At 60.2% G+C, this 10664-nt stretch overlaps 1 protein-coding gene across 1 annotated transcript; it reads right to left on the reverse strand.

Annotated features, from left to right (window-relative positions):
• Positions 1 to 4656: 4656 nt before the first annotated feature.
• On the reverse strand, positions 4657 to 6056 carry POU3F4 (POU class 3 homeobox 4). Its single transcript, XM_083796842.1, has one exon. The coding sequence runs from the start codon at positions 5935 to 5937 to the stop codon at positions 4801 to 4803; it is 1137 nt and encodes a 378-aa protein (XP_083652968.1). The 5' UTR covers positions 5938 to 6056; the 3' UTR covers positions 4657 to 4800.
• Between the last annotated feature and the right edge of the window lie 4608 nt (positions 6057 to 10664).

Consider the following 10664-nt stretch of genomic DNA (forward strand, 5'->3'; position numbering starts at 1 on the left):
ATGGAAACCAGCTGAAAGACTGTGGTTTAAAAATGGGCCCTTGCACATTTGAAGTAAATTTTATCCTGCAATCAGTCATAAAGATCTTAACTGCAGCTATCACATATCCTAAATATGTAATTGCTGTGGAGCCTTTCTGGTCTATTGGTTACAGGACACTGGTTTAGCAAAAGGGGAAAGCAAGTGCAAACGTGGGCCTGACCTCTGCTTTCAGGGGTACTCGGCAGGATCGCTCACCTGCCTAGGATCTTGGTTTCTAGGACGGGGTCTTGGAGTTGGGTTGTGCGAAGACGCAAATGAATAACTTCGTTTGCATGGCTGGTCTCCCGAAAGTAAATGGAAGCCGCCCTGGTGAGTGAAACGATGAACTATGTCTGGGGACCGGACCCTCGGCCGAAGGGCTGCAGCGCGGACCCCCTCCAAAGCTGCTTGCTGCCTGGCTGCTGGGGAAGGATTTGGGTTTGAACCCTACCTCCATTTGGGTGCGGGGCTGTCCTAAAAATCAGCCGTGTTTTGGCACGCCAGTGCAGGGCCCAGTGTGGCCAGATGTTGTGGTCTGCTCTGCCTGAAGCTATAAAATTACTGCTTAAAAACAAAGAAGGAAAAACTCCAACTACTTTCTTTTGAAGGATTTTGAAAGCCTCTTGGTCAAGTGCAGTCTAGGTATGGATTTACTGGTCCCTGTGGTGCGTGCATGGTGGTAAGGACTGCTATAACGTCAGCCAGCATCTCTGCTTGCTTTTAGTACTTTTGCTTTCAGGTGAACACCCTTGTATTGTCCTGGCCTTCTCTAAAGGGGAGGAGAGCACGGCTTGAGAATTTTTGAAAATTAAATACGAAGGAAGCCTCCAGTTCTCTTCTGTTTGAATAACTTAAAAAGCAAAGGAGATGCAGCCTCAAAAAGTGTTAAAAATGCTTAACGCCCTCCGCCAAAATCACAAGAGCAGTGCAATTCATCGCTACCAGAGAAATGCATTCCTCCAGCCCTTTCTTCTGCAGGAGCGTGTGAGGTGTCTCCGTACGGAAGCAGTATCTCCATTGGTGTGACTGGCTGCAGCCACGCGCCATAAATCCTGGCCGTGCCAGGGCCGTGCCGGGGGGCACACCACGACCAAGGGCCCCGGGCCTGGAGGGGAGCTGGCCGAGGAGCTGCTGTAAGCCCAGGGCTTCCCAGCCAGAGCTGGGCTCCTCGCGGTGGCGGGCAGCTTCCCAAAGCCTGGATGTGCTCCTTCTGGATTTGCTCTATCATAACTAAGACCTAATTTGGAATCTGTCCTTCTCATGCTTATTCCCCCGGGCTCCCTTCCGCCCCCTCTTGGTTTATTTATTTATTTTTAATGATTTCCTGAATTCAGAAGAATCCCTGGTCCTTGAGAGCGAAGCCAAGGCTTCTTCCGCACCTGGTGCCTTGGGTGCTGTGCCTTGGGTGCTGTGCCTTGGGTGCTGTGCCTTGGGTGCTGTGCCTTGGGTGCTGTGCGGGGGCAGCACCCTCCGGCCTCCCGCGCACATGGCGTGCGGTGGGCAGCGAAGACAACAGTGATGTGTACTTAACATTAGGTGGCACAAAAGAGTTTCCTTTTGCTCGCAGGAATACCGAAGTGCGGGGGAATAATGAAGGGAGAATTTCCTTCTCTTCGTTTAAATGCCGTCCTCCTTCCCGATTTTCCTGGCTTTCGAGTAGTCTTTGGAGCACTTCTGCCGATAAACTTTATTTCTTCGTTCAGCGCGTCTCTTTTGTCTCTTGACGAGGTTCGTCGGAAAATAACGCAAAACGACCCCGCGCTTGCTGTAGTTGCATTTACGGAGCGGCCGAAGGGCTCTGGAATGGGCTCATTTCAGCGAACCGCCGTCCGTCCGAGCCCACGGCGGCTGTAAGGGCTTTTACCTCCGAGGGCCCCGGGTATCCCGAGCCGTGCGGCCGCCGCGGCTGCCTTGGGCTGCGGCTTTTCCTCGGCTCCGTAGCGGCTGCGGCCGGTGGCGCTGAGCTGGCGGCGCGGCACACGCTGCTCGGGGCTCGTTTGTTTTGTTTCTGGAGCCGGCTGCGAAATGGGGGTGTTGGGGGGGGGGTTGGGGGGGGGGGGCTGTTATTTCCTTCTCCTCCCGTTTTAACCCTTTTTGCCCTAGCTGCGGCTTGGCGTCCCAGGCGGGGACGAGCAGCAGCATCCCCTCGCGGAGCGGAGAGCGGCAGGGCCAAAAGGTGCCCCCCCGGCACCGCCGGGGCCGGCCTGGAGCAGCCGCAGCCTCCGGGGGCTGCCCGCGGCCCCCACCGCCCCCCGAGCCCCCCCCCCAAGCGGTGCCGGCTGCGGCGCTCGCCCGGCCCCGGTGCTCGGGGCCGAACCCCAAAGCGTGGCCCCATTGTTCGGGGCCCCGCTGCCCCTCCTCGGGGGGGGGGGGCTGTGCCGGGGGCGGCCCCCCCCGGGCATTGTGCGCCCTGCCCCGGCCGGGCCGTGCCGCCCATTGTTCCTCCGGGCCGCCCGGGGGGGGGGGGCCGGGGGCGAAGCAGCCGCGGCCCCACCGTAACCCGCCCCCGGCGGCTGGGGGGGGGGCGAGGAACAAAAGGCAAAACCCCCCCCCAGCCCCGCCGAGGAGATGGCGAGGAGCAGGGGGGGGGGGTTCCCCCGGGGGGTCCCGCGGCCCCGGCAGGTGCGGGGAGGGGCAGGGGGGGTGCTGGGGGGGGGGGGGGCGAGGCCGGGGCGACCCCCGCCGCCCCCCGGCGCTCAAACAAGGCGGCACGAAGCTGTCCGGTCGGCTTTTGTAAAAATGTTTATTTATTTAAACCTTTTTTTTTTTTTTTTTTAGTTTTTGTTTTACAACAATAAAATATTGCGTCGCTATAAACCCCTTGACTGAAACTGGTCGACCACCAAACGTTACAGCGGCTGCGTTCCGTGATTTGTTTCCGACACCCATCTAGGTTTGGTTTTTGTTTTTGTTTTTTTTTCTTTCTGAAACGTTTTTTTTTTCTTTTTTTTTTTAAACATAATGCGGAATTTATTGAAAATAAATAATTGTTGGCAACTGCAATAGGCAATTTTGGATAAAATAGTTGAAAAAAGCAACCTTTAATGAAAATAGCGTTTATTATACATCAGTTACTAAATGAATAAACTAAATGATCTTTCTTTAAATTAATAACTTCCAAAAAACGTTTAATATACAAAACTGTACAGTTATAAAGTTGGCAGAAATAGGCAGGTCCTCAGTGTCGAGTTGTTTTTTTTTTTTTCTTTCTTTCTTTCTTTTTTTTTTTAATCTTTTTTTTTTTTTTTAATAGCGCTTACTGAAAAATACTTGAAAAATATAAATGTCGAAAGGAAAAATCTGACAGCCGGGGGGGAGGGGGGGGAGGATTGGGGGCTAGGAGGTGGGGGGGGGGGGCCCGGCCCGGCCCGGCAGCCCCGGGGAGCCGCTGCGAGGGGCCCGGCCCGGCCGTGCCCGAGCGCTGCGCACCCGGGGGTGGGGGGTGGGGGTGGGGGTGTAACAGCTCCGCGCTTCCCTGCGCCGAAAAGAAATGGGTTAGGTCGTTAGCGTTGCGTTGACTTTTGCTTTGTTCGTTCGTTTTTTCCTCCCTGTTCTCTCTTTATATATATATATATATATATTTATAAAAGCTTTCCAACAGATCCAGCAGCTCCCTGTGACGCGGAAACAAGCTCAGCGTGAACCGAATGCGGGCGGTTTCTGCCCCCCTCCCTCCCTCCCTCCCTCCCTCCCCCCGAAATCGATGAGACACCTCATTCCTCTCCACTACCGAAACAAAATACAGAGAAACTGATTTCCGAAGCCGAAGCGCAGAATTACGAAGGTGTTTTACTACAGACCTCTCAGCCTGGCGCCGCTCAAAAAGCCCGGCTCATCTCCGGAGAGAAAAGGACCGGCAAATGCCGCGATTTTGTTTGTGCTGCTTTAATTTCGGCTCCCTCGGCAATTAGCGTTAGCATCTTTTTGTTTGGTTTATTTTTTTGTTTTGTTTTGTTTTGTTTTTTCCCTGGGAGAATGGGGGGGGGGGGGGGGCGGGATGGCGACCCGCCCGTCTGGCGGTGCTCGGAGGTCCTCGGGAAGGCAGGGAAGGAAGAGCTGCGCCCAACGAGCCCCGTCTCGGGGCTCCGCGGGTGCGGAGGCGCCGAGGGGAGCCCCCGGCTGCCGGGGGGGGGAACCGGGCACGGGCACGGGGGGAGGAAGGGCCGCGGCCGCCCTGCCCCGTCCCGTCCCCGCCCGGTGACATTGGCGGCGCGCGGGGAAGGGAGGAAGGTTGGGCTGCTCGATCCGATAGAAATTAGGTCACAAATATTGTGTACAGTTTGTAGTAAAACACCTCAGACATTTAAAAACGCTATAGAAGTCTTTAAAAATGCAAAACTAGTCTATTGTAAAACAGATTCACCTGAAATACAGCTGATATAACCAAGGCGCTGGAAGGTTATTCATAGGCACACATCTGTCTTTCCTTTTTCGTCGTCGGGTTTTCGCTTTTTCCTCCGGTTTTCGCGTTCTTTTCCTTTCCGTTTTCAGTTCTGTTTTTTTTTTTTGTTTTGTTTTGTTATTATTTATTTCCCCCCCCTTCTTCCCGTTTTCCCCTTCGTCCCGGCGGGGACCGAGAGCGAGCCTTGTCCGCGGGTCCCCGCCGCGCTCCGGCCCGCGGGGGGCGAGGAGGGAGGGACGGGGCGAGGAGGGCAGGAGGGGGGGAGGCAGGGGGGCACGGGGGGGGGGTGCTGCGGGGCAGCGGGGGGCCGCTGCCTGTTCCCCCCCCCCGGCGCGCACAGGTCCGAGCCCGCGGGGCCGCCGCCCGGCCAGCCCCGGTCAGAGGTCGTGGCAGGCCGTGTCCGTTTTGACGCCGTGCGAGTAGACGTCGTGCTGCTGCTGCTGCTGCTGCTGCTCGCCCGGCGGCGTCATGCGCTTCTCCTTCTGCCGCCGGTTGCAGAACCAGACCCGCACCACCTCCTTCTCCAGCTGCAGGCTGTCGGCCAGCGAGGAGATCTCCTGGGCGGCCGGCTTGGGGCACTTGAGGAAGTGCGTCTCCAGCACGCCCTTGACACTCACCTCGATGGAGGTGCGCTTCTTCCTCTTCCTGCCCTGCGCCGCGATCTTGTCGATGCTGGTGGGGCTGCCGGTGGAGGAGTCGGCCTCCTCCAGCCACTTGTTCAGCAGCGGCTTCAGCTTGCACATGTTCTTGAAGCTGAGCTGCAGGGCCTCGAAGCGGCAGATGGTGGTCTGCGAGAAGACGTTGCCGTAGAGCGTCCCCAGCGCCAGCCCCACGTCGGCCTGGGTGAAGCCCAGCTTGATGCGGCGCTGCTTGAACTGCTTGGCGAACTGCTCCAGCTCGTCCGACGTCGGCGTCTCCTCGTCCGAGTGGTCCTGGCAGTGGTGCCCGCCCAGCTCGCCGTGCTCGCCGCCGTCGCGCAGCCCCGGGTGCAAGCCCTGCGCGGCGGCGGCTGCGGCTGCGGCCGCGGCGGCGGCGGCCGCGGCGGCGGCGGGAGGCGGGGTGAGGCCGCCGTGCTCCAGCATGCCGCCCACCGCGAAGCCGGCCTGCGGGTAGGCGCCCAGGGGCTGCCCGGCGGGGGCCAGCGCGGCGCTGTGCGCGGGGCTGGCGCCCCAGGCGCCGGGGTGCGTGGCGTGGGGCGAGTGGTGCGCGACGTGGGGCGAGCGGTGGTGCGCCACGGCGCCCAGCTGCAGGTCCTCGCGGCCCGGCTTCACGTCGGGCTGCTCCAGCGGGCCGCCGGCCAGCGCGGCGGGCCAGGCCCCGGCGTCGCCCAGGCCCGTCACCCAGTGGTGCCCCCCCAGCGGGTGCCCGCCGCCGGGGACGCCCTGCAGGTACTCGCCCTGCAGCAGCTTCTGCGGGCCGCGGAACGCGCCGCCCTGCTGCATGCCCGCGCCGTCGGCGGGGCCGAGCGCGCCGGCGCCCAGCAGGCTGTAGGGGTTGGAGGCGGCTGTGGCCATGGCCGCCGCGCAGCCCCCACGAGTTATACTGAGCCGCCGCCGCCGCCGCAGCCTTTGACATCCACCGGCACGGCGGCCCGGGCAGCGGCCGCGCCGCGACTGGCGGCCGCGACGCCCAATGGGGGAGCGCCGCCGCCGGGCCCGCTCCGCGCCGGCCAATGGGCGGCCTGGTGGGGCGGGGCGAGGCGGCGAGGGGCGGGGCGAGGGGAGCCGCGCGGGCCGCGGCCAGGAAGTGAATCACTCCGCCGGCTGCGGGGGGCGGCCGCGGCGCGGCCCCGCCGCTTAACTCCTTCCGCGCTGCGCCCCGCGCCCGGCGGGCGGGAGGGGGGGGGGGGCTGGAAGAGGGGGAGCCGGGCGGGGTGGGGGGGGGGGGTGGGCGCGGGGCACGGCTTAAATGCGGAGCGATTAGCGCCCGGCAGCGCGACGCACAGGTTAAGCGGCGGCGCCCCGGCGGCAGCACGGCGGGACCACCCCGGAGAAGCCCGGCCCCGGCCCCGTGCCCCCCCCCCCCCCGCACCCCCCCCCCCACCCGGTGCCCGCCCCGTGCCCGCTCCGTGCCCGCCCCGCGCTGCCCCCGGGCCGCCCCGCGCCCCCCCCACCCCCCCCCGCCCTCCCCCGGGCCGTGCGCTCCCGCGGAGCGAAAACAACGAAAAAATCAAAAACTCGCCCCAAAAGGCGCTTCCCGAGCGCCGCGGCCGTAAAGCCCCGCGCCCCCTTCCCGGCCCCGAGCTGCGGAGCGGCCCCGCCGCCGTGCCCCGGGGCTGCCGGGGGGCACCGAGCCCCGCTGCCCCCCGCCCCCCCCCCGGCCCCGTACCTCGGGCCGGCTCCGAAGTTAGCGGCTGACCTTTCCCTGCATAATCGCGGAGGTAGCCCGGCTGCGTAATTGTGTTTGCACTTGCAGAGGGCTGCATCGGAGTTCCCTTATTGGTTTGAAATTCCATTAAATATATTGCAAGAGCTCCTAGGTTAAGCTTGATTTAAATTTGCATACATTTTCATATATTTAGCAGAAATAAAAGAAGGCTTGCAGCTACCCGAAAGTCATTAAGGCATTAGTTTCTCTGAGAAGACAGATCTGAAGAAAATTCAAGAAAATAGCTAGACCCAAGGTGAGCGCTCCTCCGCTTCCTCCGCAGCCGGGCACCGCCGCCCCCGGCCCCGCAGCGGGCAGCGATCCGCGGGGCTCGGGCACGCCGCAGCCCGCGGCCGGGGCAGCTCCGGGGCCGGGGGGAGGCTCCGGGGCCGGGGGGGGGGGGGTGGGATCCGGGGCCGTTCCCGGGCCGCCCGCTGCCGGCCGCGTCCCCCCGGCGGGCCCGGGGCGGCTCGGAGAAAAGTTTGCAGGTAGCCGGGAGGCGCTCGGCGTGCTGCGGGAGGGGTCAGCCGGGAGGTCAGGGGTGACAAATGTCCCTGCGAGAGGGGCTGCGAGCCCAGCCCAGCCCAGCCCAGCCGAGCCCGGCCCGCCGGAGGCGCTGGGCACGGCGGGGAGGGCACCCACGGAGCTGTACGGGCGCTCCGCGGCTTTCTGCTCGCCTCTTTTCTTTTTTTTTTGTTTTTTTTTTTTTTTTTTTCCTTCCCTACCCCCCCCCCTCCTCCTGCACGAGCTTCGCAAAATAAACATCACCGGCGCCCGCGGAAGAAGGAAAGAAAGAAAGAAAAAAAATCCAGGCTGTATAAAAACGTAACTAAATTATTTAAAATTAATTTGCACTTGAACTTGCGAAACAATTTTTCCACTCCCGTTGCCCGTGAAAAGAGATGCGCAGAGCCGCCGCTCGGTGCCGGCGGTGCGGGGCAGGGGACGGAGCCGCAGGGCTCGCGGTACCGGGGCAGGGCAGCGCTCCGCTCCCGGCCGAGGGGCTCGCACCTCGCCCGTGGGCGAGCCCGCCGTATTTTAAAGTGTTTTTATCTGCATATAGTTAAATCTTCTTGCTGTTCTAACTAATCTGCTGGAGAGGGTTTCTTTAGCTCTTTCCTGTCAGTCTAACTTCCCAAGTGTAACAGATGCCGCTCTCAAGCGGTCCTTTCTGCTGCTTTTCTTTATTCAGCCTCGCATATTTCTCCCCATGATCTGGGTTTCCATAGAGAGAGGAATAAAAGGGGGACCATGGCCACAAATCCCCTGCCCCATGCAGAATAAAAGAGCCTTATTCAATAGACGACCCCGTCTGGACATGGGAGAAAAATAAGTACATGCAAAGCTACTGTTGCAAGAATTTGTAACTTATTTTTCATAGACTGAAACCCATTAAAGTAAAAAAAGTTTCGGGGTCCGGACCGTGCTCCGCAGCCCTTTGGCTCCGGGTGCCTTCGCGCTCGGGGGACCCACGTTTCCCCGGCGGGCGCTTTGCCTTCCTACCTACTTTTTCTGCTAAATCTTTGGCACGAAAAAAGATCACACAATAGCTGAAGGCAGCCTACCGTCTTGGGGCAGCTAGAAGTCGCTATAGAGAAAACCCGGCTTTGAAGTGGAGGAGCTGTAATTGTGTCGAGTCCCCTCGCCCGGCGGAGGCACCGCGAGCGGCTCGGGGCGGCCGGGGGCCGGGCGCAGCCTCCCCCCTTTCCCCCTTCCCCTTTTTTTTTTTCCCCTTCCTTTCCCCCTTTTTTTTTTCCCCCGTCCCCTTTTCCCCCGTCGTGGGCACCGGGCTGGCGGCGGCGGCACCTCCGAGCGGAGCCCGCGGGGCGGCGGCAGCGCTGGTCCCGGCTGCGGCGGGGGAAGGAAGGAGGGGGGGGTCGGTCCCGGTGCCCCCCGGTGCCCCCCGCACCCAGCCCCGTTACGAGCCCCGGCCGGGGGGTGCCTGCTCCCAGCCGGCTCCGTAGGCGCCTCTGTCGGGGTAGGGACCTCAGGGGGAGCGAGCCGAGAAGCGCCGGGAACGGTTTCATCGGGGCCGGGGGTATTATATTTTGGAGAGTTTTCTCATTGTTCGTCTGCGGGAGGAAAAAAAAAAAAAAAAGAAAAAGAAAAAAAAAAACTGGCCAGAGAGGGGTTCGTTTTGATTGTGTTTAATACGGCATGAAGCTCGGAGCGGTAAGCTGTGCCTCGGTGTCATGACCTCTATATTGAAAACTTCACCTTCAACACAAGTTCACTTCGGAGACAGGACGAGTTAGATTGCGCTTGGTGGGAACAAGTGCAAATTTAAAAACAGAGTCAATCATAACGGGGGTGGGGGCTGGGAAAGGGCAATTTAACCGTTTCTGGAGCCAGGAGTTAAGGTTTGCATTGTGTACGCCGAGGCGCTGATACTAGCGCTGAAACCCAGCCCCGCATCGCTCAGCAAGCACAGCTGAGAAGCAGGCTCCTGGATCTCCGGAGATGCTTTGTGAAAGCCTAGCCCGCGTGGGGGAAGGTTAGGAGGAAAAGAGGAATTTACAGAGTATTAGCAGAAATTAGCCAATGCCGACACAAGCTCAATTAGTTCTTTTTTTTTTTTTTTTTTTTTTTTTTTGGGGGGGGGGTCTCTGTTGGCTGTTGTCGAACGTGAGTAAATGCCGTGCAGGGAGAGGGAGAGCCCCAGCACTCTGCCATCTCAGAGCCGCGGCCAGGAGATGGACTGACAGATTGCAAATTAAAAGAGTCCCAATGTCAGACCGACCGCAGCCCCCGGCGCGCAGAGCCCGGTAGCGCCGAGCCCGGCACGGAGCGAGCGGGGCTGCGGCGGGGCCGGTCCTGCGCCGGAGCAGGGCTAGGCAGGGACAATAAAGCCAGGCACGGGCAGAGAAAATCGCAAGGTAAATTGCATTCGTGTTCTAACCGCTGCGGTTTCCAAATCGTTGTGCGCACCTCCTCGCTGCTCTGCTCGAATCGCCATTTATGAGTATTATAATTTTTCTTTTCTTTTTTTTTTTTTCCACGCTGTTAATGTCTGAAAAATGTACTTGCTGGGGAGAAAAAGATGTCGTTCGTTCGTGCGCTACCACGTCACGGGCAGGTCACTGCTCTCTGTAGCTCGGCGGATGCGTGGCAGGTACTGGAGCGAACATTTGGTTGGTTTGCTGCCGAGAGCAAAAATATTCCGGGAAGTCTCTCCAAAGCGCACTTAAAAAAAAAAAAAAAAAGATGATTATTATTTAACCGTGGGACCGGTCCGTCTCGCCGTGCCTTAAATCCAGGCGGTGAAACGTCGGGGGCGGCCGCAGAGCGGGGCGCGGGGCGGCGCGGCGGCTCTCGGGGCACCCCGGGGCGCCCCCCTGTGCGCTGGGACCTTCCCCGCGGGGCCGCCCCACGCGCGGGGCTCGGGAATAATTCAAACACAGGTCCCGAACGGGCGGGATCCCGCTCAGACACACCTAAAGGAAGGGCACTGGGTTTGAAACCGCGCCGAATGGCGCGCTGCTTAACCTCTGTTGGCTAACGAGACACCGAAGACAAATGGCTCTGCTCCTGGGCTGACAAATACCTGCCTTGCTGTTTGGTAGTTTGCTGAATAATTTCGACGTGCCTATGATTTTTTTTTTTTTTTTAAACCGTACGTTTTTTTTCCAGCTTTATCAGTCAGCGTGCAAATTGCTCGGTGATGTCCGTGATCCTGCAGAGGGATCTGCAGGTCCCTTGCACTCCGAGGTGCCTCGTCCTTCCTAGGGCCACGTTCAGAAAGACGCCCGCGGTGCCGCTAATTCTTTGTTTTCCCGCAGACGAAGCGGTTCGGGCTTGGCGGAAACTTCGCTCCCTGCTTCACTCGCGCTGCGCCCATCGAAGCCGTTGCAAAAGCCGGACTTTCAGGCCGGGC

This window comes from Anser anser (assembly GCF_964211835.1).
Source record: "Anser anser genome assembly, chromosome: 13".
Lineage (NCBI taxonomy): Eukaryota > Metazoa > Chordata > Aves > Anseriformes > Anatidae > Anser > Anser anser.

What these genes read in the sequence shown, in the direction of transcription:
- POU3F4 (XM_083796842.1), bottom strand. Translation starts at nt 5,937, where the DNA reads ATGGCCACAGCCGCCTCCAACCCCTACAGCCTGCTGGGCGCCGGCGCG.